We start from the raw sequence: 20,906 nt of genomic DNA, 5'->3' as shown, positions 1-20,906 counted from the left end.
TCTGAGAGTCCTGGGGGGTTAGGGTGTCTGTTTGCCTATCACTAATAATAATAATAATTTATTATTTCTACCCCGTCCATCTGGCTGGGTTTCCCCAGCCACTCTGGGCAGCTCCCAACAGAATATTAAAAACACGATAAAACATCAAACATTAAAAACTTCCCTAAACAGGGCTGCTTTCAGGTGTCTTCTAAAAGTCAGATAGATGTTTGTTTCCTTGACATCTGGTGGGAGGGCGTTCCACAAGGCAGGCGTCACCACCGAGAAGGCCCTCTGCCTGGTTCTCTGTAACCTCACTTCTTGCAGTGAGAGAACCGCCAGAAGGCCCTCAGAGCTGGACCTCAGTGTCCAGGCAGAAGAATGGGCGTGGAGATGCTCCTTCAGGTCTACTGGACCGAGGCCGTTTAGGGCTTTCAAGATCAGCACCAACACTTTGAATTGTGCTCAAAAATGTACTAGGAGTCAATGCAGATCTCTCAGGACTGGTGTTATGTGGTCTCGGCGGCTGCTCCCAGTCACCAATCTAGCTGCCGCATTCTGGATTAGTTGTAGTTTCCGGGTCACCTTCAAAGGTAGCCCCACATAGAGCACATTGCAGTAGTCCAAGCAGGAGATAACCAGAGTATGCACCACTCTGGCGAGACAGTCTACGGGCAGGTAGGGTCTCAGCCTGCGTACCAGATGTCCCCACCTTAGGTAAGGTAAAGGTAAAAGGATCCTTGGACAGTTAAGTCCAGTCGAATTTGACTGTGGAGTGCTGCACTCATCTCGCTTTCAGGCTGAGGGAGCTAGCGTTTGTCATGTCCAGGTCATGTGGCAGGCATGAGTAAACCACTACTGGTGCATGGAGGATCGTGGCAAGTGCCAGAGCGCATGGAAATGCCATTTACCTTCCCTCCGCAGTAGTACCTATTTATCTACTTGCGCTGGTATGGTTTCAAACAGCTAGGGACAGAGCAACGGGGATTAGAACCGCCAACCTTATGATCGGCAAGCCCAAGAGGCTCGGTGGTTTAGACCACAGCGCCACCCGCTGCCCCACATGTCTCCACCATATATTTAAAGCACATGACATCCCCCATAGCATCATGGGAGCGTTAGATTTCAGGATTCTTTGGGGAGAGTCATGTACGTTGAATGTACTCTTATGGGTTTCAGCACTGTGGATCGTGTCCTGAGTCGCTTCCAGTTCTTGGGGTGCTGTACCAATGAGGGTGAGAATCCAAGAGAGCGAGTTGCTGAACTAATCAAGACCAAAAAATAAATAAATTGTAAGACAACGACCTTAGCTGGCTGCTTGGAGCAGCCAGCTCAAACGTCTTCACAAGTGGAGCTTCTCATGTATAGTGGAGGAGAATGAAAGCTTGATAACCAAGTTCCTCCCAAGATGAGAGGAAGTGGGCATAGCTAAGCCTAGCAGGACAGCTTACTTTGTGATATTAACCCCTTCATACATTAATTAGACTTAAGCATGTTGGTTATATGAGGCTGGCTTTCTCAAACTTGTTTCACCAAACATTCTGTGTGGGTGAAAAAATTCTGCCTGCCATCCCCCCCCCTTTAATATACTCAGTTCTTGCTGCAGCCACACCATATATTTAAAGCAAAGTACCATGGGAACTGTAGTTTAAGGGAATTGTAGTGCAAGGGAATTGTTTAAGGGAATTGTAGCATGGTGCAGTGGTTATCAACTGTTGGACAAGAGCCTGGGAGACCAGAGTTCAAATCTCCACCCTGCCCAGAGGTTCCCTGGGTGACCTTGGCCTAGTCACTGCCTCTCAGCCTAACCTACCTCACAGGGTTGTTCTGGGGTTTCAATGAGATGGGGGGCAAACCATGCAAATCACCTTGTGCACATTGGAGTAAAAAAGACTGAGGGAAAATGTAATGCAATAAACTGAAAATGTAATGCAATAAACTGAAAATGTAATGCGATAAACTGAAAAATAGTAAAGGCACTGATTTTAATCAATGTAAGGTACTTGTTATGTACTGAGTTGAATAGGGTCCAAAAGGCAGCAGTCTGGTTGGTCCTAGAACAATAGGGTCCAGAATGCAGCAGTCTGATTGGTCCACAGGAGCCACCCAATCCAGCTCCAGGTGGAAGTGAATCCGCAACCTGATTGGCCTACAGGTGAATCCTGGAATTAGCCAATCACGTGGGGCCCATTGTGCAAATAATGTACCGTATTTTTCGCTCCATAGGACGCACTTTTTCCCTCCTAAAAAGTAAGGGGAAAAGTCTGTGCGTCTTATGGAGCGAATGTGTGTTCCCTGGAGCCAAATCGCTGTTGTCTTGTGCCCCTGGGCTGCTCTTTGGGGGTGGTGGGAGGAGCCACGCGGCTCTGCCGGCAACCTCCGCTTTCCCCTGAAGCCCCGGCAATGTTTACAAGCAGCGGGAAGGCTGTGCGCTCCCGGGCTGCTCTTTGGGGGTGGGGGGAGGAGCCACGCAGCTCTGCCGGCCGCCTCTGCTTTCCCCTGAAGCCCGGACAAGGTTTGCAAGGTTTGCAAGCAGAGGGAAGGCTGTGTGCTGCTGGGCTGCTCTTTGGGGGTGGGGGGAGGAGCCACACTGCTCTGCCTGCAGACTTTGCTTTCCCCTGAAGTCCCGACAAGGTTTGCAAGCAGACGGAAGGCTGTGTGCTGCTGGGCTGCTCTTTGGGGGTGGGGGTGGGGAGCCACACTGCTCTGCTTGCAGACTTTGCTTTCCCCTGAAGTCCCGACAAGGTTTGCAAGCAGACGGAAGGCTGTGTGCTGCTGGGCTGCTCTTTGGGGGTGGGGGTGGGGAGCCACACTGCTCTGCTTGCAGACTTTGCTTTCCCCTGAAGTCCCGACAAGGTTTGCAAGCAGACGGAAGGCTGTGTGCTGCTGGGCTGCTCTTTGGGGGTGGGGGTGGGGAGCCACACTGCTCTGCTTGCAGACTTTGCTTTCCCCTGAAGCCCGGACAAGGTTTGCAAGGTTTGCAAGCAGACGGAAGGCTGTGTGTTCCTGGGCTGCTCTTTGGGGGTGGGGGGAGGAGTCTCGCGGCTCTGCCGGCCGCCTCTGCTTTCCCCTAAAGCCCGGACAAGGTTTGCAAGGTTTGCAAGCAGAGGGAAGGCTGTGTGCTGCTGGGCTGCTTTTTGGAGGTGGGGGTGGGGAGCTACACTGCTCTGCCTGCAGACTTTGCTTTCCCCTGAAGTCCCGACAAGGTTTGCAAGCAGAGGGAAGGCTGTGTGTTCCTGGGCTGCTCATGGGGGTGGGGAGCAGCAAATTGCTGTCTCTCAGTGCCTCCTAATTCAACTGCAAAGGATTGCCTAACTGGATTCTGAGCTCCATTTGAAGTTTAAAAATAGTAAGTTTGGGGATTTCTTCAAGTAGCAGTTTTGGGGAAATAGTCATAAATACATGCAAAGCATCTCCACAAACCAGTAATAGTAATTTCAGCTAAAACTGAGCAGGTATCTGGCTCAGGAACAGTTTAAACTGCACAGCTATAACCAGGCATCCTGTGTGTGTGTGGACCATGTTCCTAGTAGCTAATCTTTACTGCTGAAAAGAGGCTCTGATATTCCACTCCAACTCTATAATTCATTATACAAATTCTTACAAGTACAGTCCACCTATACTAAACCAAAAACATTGTGTTCTCTTGGTATTGAATGGAAGCTATTTATTTGCCCTCTTTTCCTCCTCTGTTCTTTGCTCAGTCACTCCATTTTGAATCTTCCTTTCAAAACAACCATGCCTGTTTTGAGAAAACTTCAGAGATTTAGGAACTGGAGCACAATCATTTGATCTTTTTGCTGTTCCTCCATACTCCAAGCCCTTCTCATTTGCACAGCCCTGGTTTCTCTCCCTGACTATTAATATTCTTGATTAATAACAGTAAAATGCTCAAATTTTAGTTTTTGTGACTGCTGCCAATACTGACTTCCCAGTGATAATGAAAACAGCTACATTATAAGGGAATGTGTCCTTTTTCCATTCTCATCATTATATACCGTGGCTCGCTTTAAAGCAGCAAAGTGGACAGGAGCCACACACACTTAGCTGTTTTAAATAGTTTAGTACAACATTTGAGTCAGATTTTTTTTCTTGTTTTCCTGCTCTAAAAACTTGGTGCGTCTTTTGGTCAGGAGCGTCCTATGGAGCGAAAAATACGGTATATAAAGCAGACATTCTGGGGGAACTTCCATTCCTCCTCACCACTATGAGCTGAAAAAAGAGCATGAAATCCACTCTCGACTCCGAGTATATTTCAGTATCATAAGCAAATTTTGTATGGCAGTTTCCTGACATCAAGGAGCAGGATTCTATCTCTGTTTGAATACAGTTCGATGCCATTTTGAATCAAGACGAGAGACTGAACGTTTCACAATTGCATGGATTTTAACAACTGATTCCAAGATGGCACTAATTTTACTGGTTTCTTAGAATTCCCGAGGAACACCCGGCACTTTCTGCTCTCTACTCAATATTTGCTCCCAAGGCATTTGGACACACTTTAAGATATTATAACCAAATTTTGCATTATTGTTCTCAAGATCCTGAGGCAAGTTTGGGTTTCTTTGAGTTTCTTGTCAGCACCCAGCACATACTCACCCACCACCCGCAAATAATAATAGATAAATTGATGGAGAACAATGCCTACTGGGCTGAAGAACAAACAAATTCAATTTTTGAAAAGTCATTGGGTTAATCTCCTTTTCGTTGGGGTTGGAAAATCCACTATTGAAACAAAGTTGGATTATCAGTTGACCAGATACGGTGTTAATGAAGTCCCACACAGGACGGGATTAGCAGCAAATTGTAAACAAGTTTGCACTAAGTAGATTATGGATCAACCTGCTCTGCTTCTAAATACTCAGTTCCCCCTTCCAAAATACACAAACGGTTGGTTTTGATTAGCGGACTAATTCATATCTATGTACATTTTAACCATCTGCTTCACAGCCAAACGTGCCTTTTAAGCTGGCATCTTTTGACATTCAGAGGTTAACTTCTCGCTTTCAGAGAGCAACGTTGTTCAGAAGTGTGACGTTAACATATGAGTGCTGGAGGTGAAATAGTTAAACAGGTTACCCAATCAGAACCCAGGGGGTGGAGTCAGAGGGACTATAAAACCAGCTCTGGGAGGGGCGAAGGGAAGAGTTCGTTGGGTGGAGTGGGAGTGAATTGGGATAGAGTCCGTAGGTAGGTTGAGTTAGTGTCGCGAAATAAGCTGAGTCAGGAACAGTTAGGAGCTAGGAAGACAAGTAAATATCTGAGAGGTGGTTTAGTGAGTGAGAGCAGGTAGCGGAAGTTATAGGTCTGGATAGGCACCCCATGATTGTAATTGACAGATACCGTTTCTGAAACAGCACGCTTGTTAAACTGCAATAAATAAACAGAAGTTTATGTTTCAATTTAACCCTGACTGGAACTCAGTATTTTACCAGGCAGGGCCTGGGTGGTGGCAATGAGAAATAAAGTGGTGGCACAGGGATCAATAGACGGTGAAACGTCCGGGGACCCTGTGTGATCGCCACAAGAAACTCCTGTCTCTCTTATAATCATAGAATTGGAGAGTTGGAAGGAACCCAAAGGTCATCTAGCCCAACCCCACTGCAATGCAGGAATCTCAACTAAAGCATCCATGGCACATGACCCTCCAACCTTGGGATGTCCACCTTTACTGTTGTGACTGGGCAAGGCCTTCTCAGATTGTATTATATCTATATCTAGATATACTGTGCCGGGAAATATTTCTGTACAAAACAGCACACGAACTTCAACTATGAGCCTTAGAAGTTAATTCACAGAAACTCCTGTGTTTTTTAGAGATAGCCTGGTGTCTAAATGCTCCAAAATTGCCCCAGAATCACAACCCCAGCACTTGTCATGTTTGAGGACTAGGACATTCACAGGGAAACCAAAATGCTTGTTTACGAAGCTATTGTACTACCAGCCTTACTGTATGCTTGTAAAACATGGACCACTTATAAATGCCATCTCCAACTCCTCGAAAGATTCCATCAACGGTGTCTCCAAAAAAATTTAAACATCACTTGGGAAGACATGCGAACTAATGCCAGTGTACTGGAAGAAGCAAAGAGCACCAGTGTTGAAGCAATGATTCATCAACATCAACTTTGTTGGACTGGTCATGTTGTGCGGATGCCTGATGATCGTCTTGCAAAGCAACTATTCTACTCCAAACATAAAAATGGAAAACGTAATGCTGGTGGTCAACAAAAGAGATTTAAAGACTGTCTGAAGGCAAATCTAAAAAACTGTAGTATAAACACTGACAAGTGGGAAACACTGGCCTGTGAGCGCTCCAGTTGGAGAACAGCCTTTACCAAAGGTGTCATGGGCTTTGAAGATGCTCGAACTCAGGACGAAAGGGAGAAATGTGCCAAGAGGAAGGCAGGCTTGGGAAGCCCTCACCGTCTTCAACTCCCGCCCGGAAACCTATGTCCCCACTGTGGAAGGACGTATGGATCCAGAATTGGCCTCCACAGTCACTTATGGACACACCATTAAGACCACATTCATGGAAGACAATCTTACTTGGCTATGAGAAAGAAGAAGACTTGTCATTGACCGAAAGGATGCCATGGAAGGGGGAAATGATTCCTGGGAGGGTTGTAGCCACAACTGGTAAACACTGGGACAAGCTGAAGATGGAGAAGGGGAGGTTGGGTACTTAGGAGGTACTCACAGGACACCAGAGGCTGTCAAAGGAGCAGCTGATAGTTCGTGGGAGCCAGAGGAAGTCAACACATCACCAGAACCAAAGGTTCTCCCTTCTTCACAGACATGGCGGGCTCTGAGGCATCAAGAACAGTGGAAAGTGCCCTCCAGGAAATAGATGCGGGCAAGTAAACACAGCCCAGCTTACTAGCTGACCAGGTGAAGATCATGTTAAGTATAATTGAAATGGGAACACCTGTGTCCTGGTGTAAAGGGTTAAACATGGGGAGATTCCACTGAAGCTAAAAAAAGAGCTCTCTCTGGGCTTTGACTGGTCGATAATTACCGTAACTGACTGTTGTTCTCTAGCAGCTAACAAGTGATGAGTCATGTTAAGTTGTGAGTGAACATATCAGACGACACAGCGATTCTTCAAACAGCTCTTATTTATTCACAGGCCAGAACAGAACTGAACTGAAGGGTTCAGCCAACCTGCTTATATAGAGCTCCAGTACAACACAACAGTAACAACTTTCTGTAACTATCCAATCACTGAACGTCACTTTCAATCCCTGACTTGCATATGTGGACCTGAGTGAAAACTATCTACAGTATCCCCCTGCTGGCCCAGGGTGAGAACTTCAGTACATAACAAGTAACCTTAGATTGGCTGATTAAGATATTAAGATATTGCACATTCATCATCTTGGAGGGGTGATGGCTGGTTTTGTTGTGCTTACAGACTCTATGGCATGGGTAGGCAAACTAAGGCCCGGGGGCCGGATCTGGCCCAATAGCCTTCTAAATCCGGCCCGTAGACGGTCTGGGAACCAGTGTGTTTTTAAATGAGTAGAACGTGTCCTTTTATTTAAAATGCATCTCTGGGTTATTTGTGGGGCATAGCAATTTGTTCATCCCCACCCCATATAATCCAGCCCCCCCACAAGGTCTGAGGGACAGTGGACCGGCCCCCTGCTGAAAAAGTTTGCTGACCCCTGCTCTATGGAGTAAACACCTGCAAAAATTTCTCTTCAAGGGACAGGAAACAGCTCCAGCAGAAAAGGAGACTGGGGTGCAGGCAAAGAAGTCTCTGTGTGAGAAAGAGCTACGTTTGTCAGATCTGATTACATAGGGCTGCCATACTATCAGGTTTTCCTGGGCATTACTTGGATTTCAAAGGCGGAATTGACATCTGGGGGAATTTCCGAAAGAATCATAGAATCATAGAATCATAGAGTTGGAAGAGACCACAAGGGCCATCGAGTCCAACCCCCTGCCAAGCAGGAAACACCATCAGAGCACTCCTGACATATGGTTGTCAAGCCTCTGCTTAAAGACCTCCAAAGTAGGAGACTCCACCACACTCCTTGGCAGCAAATTCCACTGTCAAACAGCTCTTACTGTCAGGAAGTTCTTCCTAATGTTTAGGTGGAATCTTCTTTCTTGTAGTTTGGATCCATTGCTCCGTGTCCGCTTCTCCGGAGCAGCAGAAAACAACCTTTCTCCCTCCTCTATGTGACATCCTTTTATATATTTGAACATGGCTATCATATCACCCCTTAACCTCCTCTTCTCTAGGCTAAACATGCCCAGCTCCCTTAGCCGTTCCTCATAAGGCATCGTTTCCAGGCCTTTGACCATTTTGGTTGCCCTCCTCTGGACACGTTCCAAAGGCGATGCTTTGTCCTGGATCTTAGAGAAGTCAACCGAAAATTCAGTTTTTCGGTGTGTTTGTTTAAAAAAAAACCCTCAACTTTTGGGGTGTCCTGGCTTTTACTTTTTGACACCCTAAATTATAGGTTTATGTTATTTCTAAGAAGATGCTCAGCCTGTACTGGATATGCATAAGATATAGAACTGTTTGGATGTATCCTTTACCATTTTTTTGGTTGTTTGGTTATGTATTGAGATGAATAGGATCCAAAAGGCAGCAGTCTGATAGGTCCTAGAACAATAGGATTCAGAATGCAGCAGTCTGGTTGGACCACAGGAGCCACCCAATCCAGCTTCAGGTGGAAGTGAATCCGCAACCAGATTGGCCTACAGGTGAATCCCGGAATTAGCCAATCACATGGGGCCCACTGTGTAAATAATATATATAAAGCAGACACCCTGGGGGAACTTCCATTCCTCCTCACCACTATGAGCTGAATAAAGAGCATGAAATCCACTCTCGACTCGGAGTATATTTCATGTTTTAAGAAAGTTCTGCAAGTAAACTTTGGAATTAAACCTTCACACACACAAAACATATATTTGCACTCAAGTTGCAGTGCGAGTACAACACAACATCAATCTGGCAAAAGCAGCTGTACCAAGATTTTTTCTCCCCATCTACCAAGTTGGAAAAACGAGAAATAGTGTGTTAAGTTTACCACGCACCATTTCACCCCCCCCCCACAACCCTATACTAAATACAACATCGTTTTACATTGAACGCAACTAAGAGACTCTAGGATCGGGGGCGGGGGGGGGAGAGATTGCACATTCTTTTGTAATTCAATAAACTCTTTAATGAAAAATTATTTCTGCGGGGGGAAGCGTGCTTAAAATGCTTTCGACGTGCTTAACGCGGCTGTCCTAGCTCTGCCGCGGGCGCCGTCCCCATTCCCACGTGGCATTCCCCCCCAAACAAACTTTGCTCCCAGTGAAAAGGAAAGCGGGCGCTCTGAGCTCCTGGAACTACAGCTCCCGTCATGCATTGCGCTGGAGAGAGCTAGAGACCCAGGGGCAACTTCCGCAAGGAGTTCCCTATCTCCGATGGGCTGAGCTTTTGCAAACCGGCAGCCTCCATTGGCCGCCAGGCGACCCTTCTGGAGGAAGGGGGAGACCAGGGGAAGACGCGGGTGCGCATTGCATGAGGTTTTTTTGCATGCTTTGCAGCCGATTGGTCTGCGTGCATCGGGGAGAATTGGGAGCAAGCTGGGGAAAGGAGGAGCAGAGGAGGTGAGTTTGGGGAGGGCTGTGCAAAAGAGGGCTGGGGCAACTCTGAGTGGGTTAGAAGGGCTGTAACTCCGTGGGGCAGCTGCCATGCGTGCAGAAGGCCCCCCCGCGCAATCTCCATCAACCCCAGGCAGAGCTGGGAAAGTCTTCCTTCCTAAAACCCCGGAGAATGCTGCCAGCCAGTGCATGCACTATTGAGATGGGGGGGGTTAATGGCAAGGCTCTGCCTAAGGCGTTTTGCAAAGGGCCGCATGCAACTCGGCGCCAGAGCCCCTGCTTTGCATAGAAAAGGTCCCAGGTGCAATAGCCAGGTAGGGCGGCTGGGGGCAAACCCAGGCTGAAAGCCTGGAGAGCGGCTGCCAGTCTGTACAGGCACTATGGAGGTAGGTGGACCAATGGTCTGGCTTTGCATAAGGCAGTTTGCTAGGCCTCCTAAAGAGCATTTTGGGGAGAGGGAGGTTCGGAATAATGGATTTGAAAGCCTGCAGTGGGAAATCTGGAGGGTTTAGTGATGGGGAAAAAGGAATTTTCCATGCTTACAAATGTGAAAGATCAGAAAAGAGAAAGGCTTCTTTGTGTTGGTGAGGAGATGAGCTTGTTGGCCTCAGATTACCTGGCCAAGGCAAGCTCACACCTCTCACTGCCTGTATGCATACTTATGGTACACATGGATGAGGCTGAAGTATAATTATAATTTGGGAATGATCCATGTTATTATGCAGCTGCCTAGTGTTATACTTCTGGGATATTTGCAATAGTCTAAGGGGTGTTCTGACTTTGAGCAATTTTGCTTGTGTGCACAATAGCCAGGAACGTACCTCATACGTAAGACAAGATCTACCTAGATATAAATGCACCACTCAGGGTAGCTTACAGCATATATATATAGATATATAAATTACAAGAGGCAGGAGTTAAAATCACAAAAATTGCTTTATTAAGGTCTGCATGAATTAAAGGGTCTATGGTTCTTTTTATTCTTTTTTATTATATGCTTTATTGATTTAAAACTTTATAACAAAAATGTACAATAGATGTTGTAGACAAAATAAAAATAAACAATTATTTATACTTGCTTTGTATACCCCTTAGTAATTAAATTTTGTGAGACCTCCGATCTTCCCCTTGCATTCCCAAATTGAATTCCCTAAACACATGCTTAAACTTTACTTTCTCAGTATTATTTAACTTACTATCAATTTTATTTAATAAAATTACCCTATTTGCACGCCGAAGCTAAGTCAATACCTGCCGATGGATTGATCTTTTGACAATGTTCTTTTACATAGACACTATATACCGTATTTTTTCTCTATAGGACGCACTTTTTCTCTTCCAAAAATGAAGGGGGAATGTGTGTGCGTCCTATGGAGCGAATGCAGGCTCCTTGGCTTCCGCGATAGCAACGCGAAGCCTCCGAAGCGCAGAGGGAGCGCTCCTGGCTTCAGCAGAGAGGGAGAGCTGCTCAGCGCCTCTTCAGCCAAGCAGGAGGAGAAATGGAAGGGGCTCCATTTTTCCTGCGGCTTCGCTGAAGGGGCGCTGAGCAGAGAGGGGGAGAAATTTTTTTTTCTTGTTCTCCCCCTCTAAAACAAGGTGCGTCCTATAGAGCGAAAAATACGGTATGTCCCACTCTCTGATAAATGTGTCACCTGTAGGAAGAAGAAGAGTTTGGATTTGATATCCCGTCTTTCACTCCCCTTAAGGAGTCTCAAAGCGGCTAACATTCTCCTTTCCCTTCCTCCCCCACAACAAACACTCTGTGAGGTGAGTGGGGCTGAGAGACTTCAGAGAAGTGTGACTGGCCCAAGGTCACCCAGCAGCTGCATGTGGAGGAGCGGAGACGCGAACCCGGTTCCCCAGATTACGAGACTACCGCTCTTAACCACTACACCACACTGGCTCTCTGTAACACACACACTCACTGTAATGTCTCTTAGTCTTGCTGGTAATCTCACCAGGGTCTTTGGTTCTGAATAGCTACAGTGGTGCCCCGCAAGACGAATGCCTCGCAAGACGGAAAACCCGCTAGACGAAAGGGTTTTCCGTTTTTGAGCTGCTTCGCAAGACGATTTTCCCTATTGGCTTGCTTTGCAAGACGAAAACGTCTTGCGAGTGTTCCGATTTTTTCCCGCTCCCCCCCTTTTTCTAAGCCGCTAAGCCGCTAATAGCCTTTAAGCCACTAATCTGCTAAGCCTTTAATAGCCGCTAAGCCTTTAATAGCACTAATCCGCTAAGCCGCTAAGAGGGTTGCTTCACAAGATGAAAAAACCGCTAGACGAAGAGACTCGCGGAACGGATTAATTTCGTCTTGCGAGGCACCACTGTATTACGTTCACAATAGGCAGAGTTCCTAGCTGAGTTCATCGCAGTGTTTGATCATATCAGAAGACCTTTCCCCCCTCTGCACAACTGAGTAACCAAAGGGGTCTTGGGCCTCTCGGGTTTTGTTTTTTGCAGGGTTGCAAGCGGTTGAAAGAAGGAGCTGGGCGAGGATGTTTGGGGCGCATTGCGTGCGCCTGGTTCTCCGCCGCTGTTCCTCTGCTCCCTGCCCCAGTCATGCGGCAACTCCCAAACTGCTCCGAGTTCGAGAAGCGCTCGAAGTCCGAGACCCAGCAGGGCAGGATATTAAAGTCCAGGTGGGTACAGCAAGCAAGGGAGAGGGGTAGTTGGGAAGCATGTGTTGTATCTTGCCACACGTTTACCCTGGCCTTACTCTGAGGAGCTCGGGACCAAGCATGCTCAGTGCCTGATTTACGTATAAGCTAAACAAGCTATAGCTTAGGGCCCCACTCTCTTGAGGGGGCCAAAAAAAAAATTAAAGGGGGGGGGAACTGGGTGTACATTTCCAAAATATAAGATAAAAAACAAATAAAATAAAACCTACATACAGCAAGAGTGTTTTGCATTGTGTAGGCTCCTATGATGTAAGTCATGGGCCCCGCCTGCTAGCCTGCTCCCTAAATATCACTGTTTCGCTCCTTTTTATATATAGGGTGCCTACATTCTGCATGGGCAGTCATGTGCAAATGGCTTTAGATACCTATTAGGTCCATAAATTACCATATAGCATATATTCAACACAAAAAGCAGCGACAATGAGTTACCTGGGAGCACGAGCTGAGAGCGGTACTGGTTCCAATTAGCAGTCTGTTGTCGTTGTTTTTTTACAAACAAAATGTCCATTCTCAAGATCCATGCTTGCGAAATCTTTGACTCCCGTGGGAACCCCGCTGTTGAGGTAGACCTGCGCACCAGCAAAGGTCTCTTCAGAGCTGCTGTTCCAAGTGGAGCTTCCACTGGGATCTGTGAAGCCCTGGAACTGCACGACAATTAACAAGACTCGTTTCCTGGGGAAAGGCGTCTCAAAAGCTGTTGAGCACGTCAATAAAACAATTCCCCCTGCACTGGTTAACAAGAACATCAGTTACAGATAGGTAGCAGTGTTGGTCTGCCATAGTCAAAAAAAAAAATTCCTTCCAGTAGCACCTTAAAGACCAACTAAGTTAGTTCTTGGTATGAGCTTTCGTGTGCATGCACACTTCTTCAGATACACTGAAACAGAAGTTGCCAGATCCTTCTATATAGTGAGAAGGTGGGGAGGGGTATTACTCAGAAGGGTGGTGGGAATGGGAGATTGGCAGATAGCTGAGATGAGCCTGTTGACGACTCGTCTGAGTAATACCCCTCCCCACCTTCTCACTATATAGAAGGATCTGGCAACTTCTGTTTCAGTGTATCTGAAGAAGTGTGCATGCACACGAAAGCTCATACCAAGAACTAACTTAGTTGGTCTTTAAGGTGCTACTGGAAAGAACATCAGTGTTGTGGAGCAGGAGAAGATTGACAAGCTGATGCTGGATATGGACGGGTCAGAGGACAAATCCAAGTTTGGTGCAAATGCAATTCTGGGCGTCTCCCTGGCTGTCTGGAAGGCTGGTGCCGCTGAGAAGGGGGTCCCCTTGTACCGCCACATTGCTGATCTGGCTAGGAATCAGGACATCGTTCTGCCAGCCCCTGCCTTCAATGTGATCAGTGGTGGTTCCCACGCTGGTAACAAGCTGGCCATGCAGAAATTCATGACCCTCCCTGTTGTAGCCGAGAGCCATGCGCATTGGCGCCGAGGTGTATCACAACCTGAAGAACGTCATTAAGGAGAAATATGGGAAAGATGCTTCCAACGTAGGCGATGAGGGTGGCTTTACACCCAACATCTTTGAGAACAAAGAAGCTTTGGAGCGGCTCAAGACTGCCATCAGCAAGGCTGGCTACACTGACAAGATTGTCATTGGGATGGACGTGGCAGCTTCTGAATTCTATCGCAAAGGGAAATACGACGTGGACTTCAAGTCTTGGTTGACCACAAACTTGACATGAGCCAACAGTGTGACGCGGCAGCTAAAAAAGCCAATGCAATTCTGGGCTGCATCAATAGGAGTATAGCATCTAGATCAAGGGAAGTAATAGTGCCACTGTATTCTGCTCTGGTCAGACCACACCTGGAGTACTGTGTCCAGTTCTGGGCACCACAATTCAAGAAGGACACTGACAAACTGGAATGTGTCCAGAGGAGGGCAACCAAAATGGTCAAAGGCCTGGAAACGATGCCTTATGAGGAACGGCTAAGGGAGCTGGGCATGTTTAGCCTGGAGAAGAGGAGGTTAAGGGATGATATGATAGCCATGTTCAAATATATAAAAGGATGTCACATAGAGGAGGGAGAAAGGTTGTTTTCTGCTGCTCCAGAGAAGCGGACACGGAGCAATGGATCCAAACTACAAGAAAGAAGATTCCACCTAAACATTAGGAAGAACTTCCTGACAGTAAGAGCTGTTTGAAAGTGGAATTTGCTGCCAAGGAGTGTGGTGGAGTCTCCTACTTTGGAGGTCTTTAAGCAGAGGCTTGACAACCATATGTCAGGAGTGCTCTGATGGTGTTTCCTGCTTGGCAGGGGGTTGGACTCGATGGCCCTTGTGGTCTCTTCCAACTCTATGATTCTATGATTCTAAGTCCCCTCATGAGCCCAGCAGATCTATCACTCCTGACCAGCTGGCTGACCTCTATAAGGGTTTTGTCAAGAATTACCCATTGGTTTCCATTGAAGACCCATTTGGACAAGACGACTGGGCTGCTTGGAAGAGGTTCGCTGCCAGTGCAGGCATCCAGGTCGTCAGTGACGGTTACCAACTCGAAGCGCATTGCCAAAGCCGTGGAAGAGAAGTCCTGCAACTGCCTGCTGCTGAAAGTGAACCAGATTGTCTCTGTCACAGAGTCGCTCCAGGCCTGCAAGCTCACCCAGTCCAGTGGCTGGGGCCTGATGGTGAGTCAGTGCTCTGGGAAGACCGAAGACACTTTCATTGCTGACCTGGTGGTTGGGCTGTGCACTGGACAGATCAAGACTGGTGCTCCCTGTCGGTCTGAACATCTAGCTAAATATAACCAGCTTCTGAGGATTGAAGAGCTGGGGAACAAGTCCCGCTTTGCCGGCAGAAACTTCAGGAACCCTCGGTGGTACATGACCCCAGTCAAGCTTGCAAAAATTTATCATTTGCCCAATAATAAATGTTGGAAATGTAAAGAAACCGAAGGTACATTCTTTCACCTTTGGTGGACATGCCCAAGGATTAAGGCTTTCTGGGAAATGATATATAATGAACTGAAAAAGGTATTTAAATATACCTTTCTGAAGAAACCAGAGGCCTTTCTCTTGGGCATGGTCGGCCAATTGGTGCTAAAGAAAGACAGAATATATTTTATGTACGCAACAATGGCAGCAAGAATACTTATTGCAAAGTACTGGAAGACACAAGATTTACCCACCTTGGAAGAATGGCAGATGAAGGTGATAGACTACATGGGACTGGCAGAAATGACTGGCAGAATCCGAAACCAGGGGGGAGAGACGGCGGAAGAAGACTGGAAGAAATTAAAGGACTATCTTGGGAAATATTATAAAATTAGTGAATGTTAGATTGATGTTGGACTGAATCTAAGTGGTTACTAGCTGTAATGATTAAGATAATTGGGGGAAAAAGAAGAAAGAAAGGTGCAAAATTAAGTGAAAACTGAGGATGAGGATTTGCTGAATGAATAATTTGAATTGGAATACAAAAAGGGGAGGTATGAGGAGGTCCGAGAAATAAGTTAAAAGAAAATAAGTGAATGAAATTATATGTGTTTTTAATTTTTGTATTTTTATTTTTGTTTTTTTGTCTCTTTTGTATAAATTTGGAAAAGTTAATAAATATATATATATATATTTTTAAAAAAAGAAACTTCAGGAACCCTCGTGTCAGCTAAACCCGCTTTTGGCTCCGACGAGGCTCCCCTCTTTCCCCGACCCACCCCACCCCTCAGTTGCGGTTGAAAGCACTAGTCACCTAAATTTAGAAACAAAATAAAGAAAAAGTAAGGGCAGCTGTTGTGTAGGAGGGGAAAGAGAAAGCTTTCCTCAGGTCCTCTCATCCTAGGCTACAATTCATCTAGTGCGTTTCATCTTCCTTCTCTTGCATTCCCAGCTCTGATCTGTTGCTTCTTAAAGCGCTTGGCTGCTTTTTGTGAACAGACGACTTCCCAACACCCCACCCCACTCTTCCCTAGAGAGTGTTTCATTCATCATAATGAAACTAAGGAGAAAGATTTAAGATTCCCGGTGATGCTGGCATGAAAATTGTAAAGCTGCTGCCATATTTTGGGGGGATAGCCCTATTCATGATTGAGGGTAACAGGACAGTCAAGGAACTGAGAAATTGTACAAAACAAATGAAATACCGTGAAAGTCCCTGAAACGAGAAGCAATCGACTATAAATATTATCTTGTGGAAATCAACTAAAAATAGAATTTTGGTCATTTAAAGTTTATGATTTTTCTATTTCCTTCTGAGGAAACGGGATAGTTCAGAGAAACGAGGTTTGTAGCCGGCGTCCCATTAAGGCTTTGTTCTATTTTAGGTTTTTCTAATTTTAATTCCTTAAGCTTTTTGATTTTTAGTTGATTTCCACAAGGTAATATTTATAGTTGATTGCTTCTCGTTTCAGGGATTTTCACGGTATTTCATTGGTCCTTCTTCGCTGGCTTGACAGGAAGGCTGAAGAAATGTCTGATTCAAGCTTCTCCTCTCTCTCTCTCCTCTGCTTCCAGGGTTGGGTCCGTTCTGTCCGCTCCCAGAAAGACGTTCTCTTTGTTCACATGAACGACGGCTCCTCGTTGGAGAACCTGCAGGTGGTCGCTGACCCAGAATTGGGACCCAGGTTGGCAGAACTTGCGGAATTGGGGCCCGTTGCCCATGCATGCAGCCAGTTGGCAACAGAGAATGGGCTGTGGCCACTTCAGGTTGTAAGTGGGGGTGTCGAGTTTTTTAGCGGGTGTCGTACTAGAGTGAATATTTTGAATAATTTCTTTTATGTAACTTACAGGTGGGAAAATCAGAAGTCCTTGTTTATTTTTTCTCTCTTCTATTTTTTATCCTTTTGGTTTTTTATTCCCCCCCCCCATTTTTTCCCATTTTTACTTAAAACTTGAAGCAATAACAATATTTCAAATATAAAGAAGCATGCAATTAATATAGACTCCTCTCCCCCTCCCCTGCATTTTATTACATTCTTTTCTACTACATATAGTGGTAACTCGGGTTAAGTACTTAATTCGTTCCAGAGGTCCGTTCTGAACCTGAAACTGTTCTTAACCTGAAGCACCACTTTAGCTAATGGGGCCTCCTGCTGCCGCCGCGCCGCCAGAGCACCATTTCTGTTCTCATCCTGAAGCGAAGTTCTTAACCCGAGGTACTATTTCTGGGTTAGCGGAGTCTGTAACCTGAAGCGTATGTAACCCGAGGTACCACTGTATTTTGATTTCTCCCTATACCTTAGAGTTGCTGTATTTCAAAAAGTAAAAACCAGGACACTCCAAAAGTTGTTGAACTTTTTTATCTATCTGTCTGTCTATCTATGGAATGCCCTCCCATCAGATGTCAAGGAAATAAACAACTATGCGACTTTTAGAAGACATCTGAAGGCAGCCCTGTTTAGGGACGTTTTTAATGTTTGAAGTTTTATTCTGTTGAAAGCCACCCAGAGTGTGCCTATTTATCTACTTGCACTGGTGTGCTTTCAAACTGCTAGGTTGGCAGGAGCTGGGACAGAGCAACAGGAGCTCACCCCACTGCTGGGATATGAACCGCTGTCCTTCCAACCGGCAAGACCAAGAGGCTGTGGTTTAGACCACAGTGGCACCTGTGTCCCCCCCTTAGATAATTTATGCCACCTGTATATCATTTTCATAAAAAATTCCTTCAGTGTGTAACATGCGGTAAATTTTAAATCTTTTTTTTCCGTAGTTTTTCCCAGGTTCCTTAGGTCTTTTCTCTTTCCCTCTTTGCTTTTGTTTTTACTTAGATTAGTTCCTCCTATTTTATCGTGTTATGAAAAAGCTTTAATCTCATTTATTTTTTAAAAGTATGCACAATATGAAAACGGCCTGCGTGTCTTAAAATTCACATTATGAGCAATTGATTGCCTTCCCCCAGTGAGCTGACGTTTGGAAGTTCTGTCGAAGTCCAAGGGAAACTGATAAAAAGTCCTCATAAACGTCAAAATGTCGAGCTGGCTGCGGAGAACATTCGTGTGGTGGGCCCTTGCGATACCCTGGTAAGTGCAACATAATTTTTTAAGTACCGTATTTTTCACCCCATAGGACGCACTTTTTTCCCTCCAAAAATGAAGGGGAAACGTGTGTGCGTCCTATGGGGCGAATGCAGGCTTTCGCTGAAGCTTGGAGAGCGAGAGGGGTTGGTGCGCACCGACCCCTCTCCCTCTCCAGGCTTCAGGAAGCTATCCGCAAGTCGTGGGAGCCCGGCGCAAAGTCGAGCAGCTCTCCCACGGCTTGCGGAGAGCTGCCTGCATCCTGAAGCCTGGGGCGCGCTGCGTTCAGCGCGCCCCAGGCTTCGAGCTTCGCGCAGCTCTCGGCAAGCCGTGGGACAGCTGCACAACTTCAGGCAGATATCCGCAAGCCTGGGAGGAACAACGCAACTTCCCGCCGGGCTCCCTAGGCTTGCAGATAGCAGCCTGTTCTGGGGGCTGGGGTTGGGGGAAGCTCGGGCTTCCCCCGCGCCTGGGGTGGAAATACTTTCCCCCCCCCCTTTATTCCCCCCCCAAAAAACTAGGTGCACCCTATGGGTCGGTGCGCCCTATGGGGCGAAAAATACGGTAAATTTTCTGTTTTACAATTGTAAGTATTCCTTTTTACATCCTTAAGATACCAGTGACTTCCGTTCTTCTCTTTCCATGGTTCATTTTACATATAAATCCCTTCATATTTTACAGAAACTGTACAATTCAACATTCCGTTATTACATCCATCGTAACTCATTTACACTGTTGAATTTATCTTCATGCTGCCAACGTTTTCAGCTGTACACAGTTATTTCCCATGTACTCAGTAAACGTTTTCTAATCTTCTCTAAATGTTTTTTTCAATTTATTATGAATCATTTCCCAATACTCTTTTACAAGTCCACCACATATGAAATCTGCAGCAGTAAGTGCAACTCTTCCCAACTGCAGGGTATGCCTGGTTTATAAATTTATGCTTTTTCATCATCATAGGAAACTCATGCTGCAACCTGATTCCTGTTTCCCTGGGAGTCAACCTCATTAAACACAGCAGGACTTATTTTGGAAAGAATTTTTACAGGATTACGGCTGCTAAGCCATATTTTAAACTGTACAGGTGTTCTCTTTGTTTTTCTCAGGGTATATTATTTGAAATTGTTGTGGCTCAGGGGTACAGTGCCTGAGTGACCTCCCAGCCTGCTGGTCAGTGTGCCGAAAGAGCTGATCAGAATAAATTCAAATTAAGGGTGAATAAGCATGAGCTTATTGAGTTTTATGGCTCATAAATTATTTCTCCTTTTTTGGTGAATATTTCCTTTGCCTTCATTCATTTCAGAGGTTTCTATCCTGCCTTTCAAGACATACCGTATTTTTCGCCCCATAAGACGCACCGGCCCATAAGACGCACCTAGATTTTTTGGGGGGAAATAAAGGGGAAAAAATTATTTCCCCCCCAGGTGCGCTGCGCTACACCAGGAGCTTGGGGCGTGCGGAGCTCAGCGCGCCCCAAGCTTCTGCGTGCCGGCAAGGTCTCCGCTAGCGTGGGAGAGCCGGGGGGCTCTCCCAGGGCTAGCGGATCGCTGCGCTACACCAGGAGCTTGGGGCGTGCTGAGCTCAGCGCGCCCCAAGCTTCTAGGTGCGCGCAAGCAGTCCGCTGCCGCCCCAAGCCTCGCGCACCCGGCAGGAGGTCCCACCGGGTGCGCGAGGCTTGGGGCGGCAGCGGACTGCTCGCGCGCACCTAGAAGCTTGGGGCGTGCTGAGCTCAGCATGCCCCAAGCTTCTAGGTGCGTGCGAGCAGTCCGCTGCCGCCCCAAGCCTCGCGCACCTGGCAGGAGGTCCCACCGGGTGCGCGAGGCTTGCAGACACTCGCCCGAAGCAGGGGGAGCCCTCCCGAGGGCTCCCCGTGCTTCGGGCGACAGGCTGCCGCCCCAAGCCTCGCGCACCCGGTGGGACCTCCTGCCGGGCGCGCGAGGCTTGCAGGCATTCGCCCCATAAGACGCACCCCGATTTCCCCTTCATTTTTGGAGGGGGAAAAGTGCGTCTTATGGGGCAAAAAATACGATAGTTTTCTTAAGGCAGCTCACAACAAACATAAAACTATTTTGAAATAGCAAACATCCGTATCTAAACTATTAAATACTAACACAACAGCACCAATGAGACCAGCAAACCAATACAGGAGTGACAGAATCATAATTAAAAAATTGTTACAGTGGTGCCCCGCAAGACGAATGCCTCGCAAGACGGAAAACTCGCTAGACGAAAGAGTTTTCCGTTTTGGAGGTGCTTCGCAAAACAAATCTCCTATGGGCTTGCTTCACAAGACGACAATGTCTTGCGAATTCCTGCTGGTTTTTTCCCCCTCCCCCCCCCTTTTCTAAGCCACTAAGCCGCTTATCCGCTTATCCACTAAGCCGATAAGCCGCTAAAAGCCGCTAATAGCGCTAAGCCGCTAATCCTTCAATGGGCTTGCTTCGCAAGACGAAAAAACCGCTAGACGAAGAGAATCACAGAACGGATTCTTTTCGTCTTGCGAGGCACCACTGTATTTTAAGCAAGAGGATCATTAATTGAAAATCCAGTCCATCTTCTCTCCAATCTGGCCCTGAGTGTGATTGTTTCCTCTTACACCATGTTGATTGTTTTACTTCTTAGATGGGACCAGCTCTGATAAGGATTCTAGTCTCTAATAATGATTCTTACTC

At 46.6% G+C, this 20,906-nt stretch overlaps 1 protein-coding gene and 1 pseudogene across 2 annotated transcripts in view; both read left to right on the top strand.

The window, feature by feature from the left end:
- Positions 1 to 9,405: 9,405 nt before the first annotated feature.
- Positions 9,406 to 20,906, top strand: part of NARS2 (asparaginyl-tRNA synthetase 2, mitochondrial) — a 45,481-nt gene continuing 33,980 nt past the window's right edge. The window contains exons 1-4 of the mRNA XM_082219413.1: positions 9,406 to 9,497; positions 12,052 to 12,230; positions 16,733 to 16,842; positions 18,117 to 18,237. Coding sequence (XP_082075539.1) covers positions 12,087 to 12,230; positions 16,733 to 16,842; positions 18,117 to 18,237 — 375 coding nt within the window. The 5' untranslated portion in view covers positions 9,406 to 9,497; positions 12,052 to 12,086. The remainder of the gene's footprint in view (positions 9,498 to 12,051; positions 12,231 to 16,732; positions 16,843 to 18,116; positions 18,238 to 20,906) is intronic.
- LOC309531570 (alpha-enolase-like) lies at positions 12,699 to 16,586 on the top strand (annotated as a pseudogene). The gene is made up of 4 exons: positions 12,699 to 13,018; positions 13,415 to 13,941; positions 14,602 to 15,102; positions 16,583 to 16,586. The product of its transcript is annotated as an alpha-enolase-like (transcript).

The sequence above is a fragment of the Podarcis vaucheri genome, assembly GCF_965113315.1.
Source record: "Podarcis vaucheri genome assembly, chromosome: 4".
Classification (NCBI taxonomy): Eukaryota; Metazoa; Chordata; class Lepidosauria; order Squamata; family Lacertidae; genus Podarcis; species Podarcis vaucheri.
This window is presented reverse-complemented; position numbering and strand designations above follow the sequence as displayed.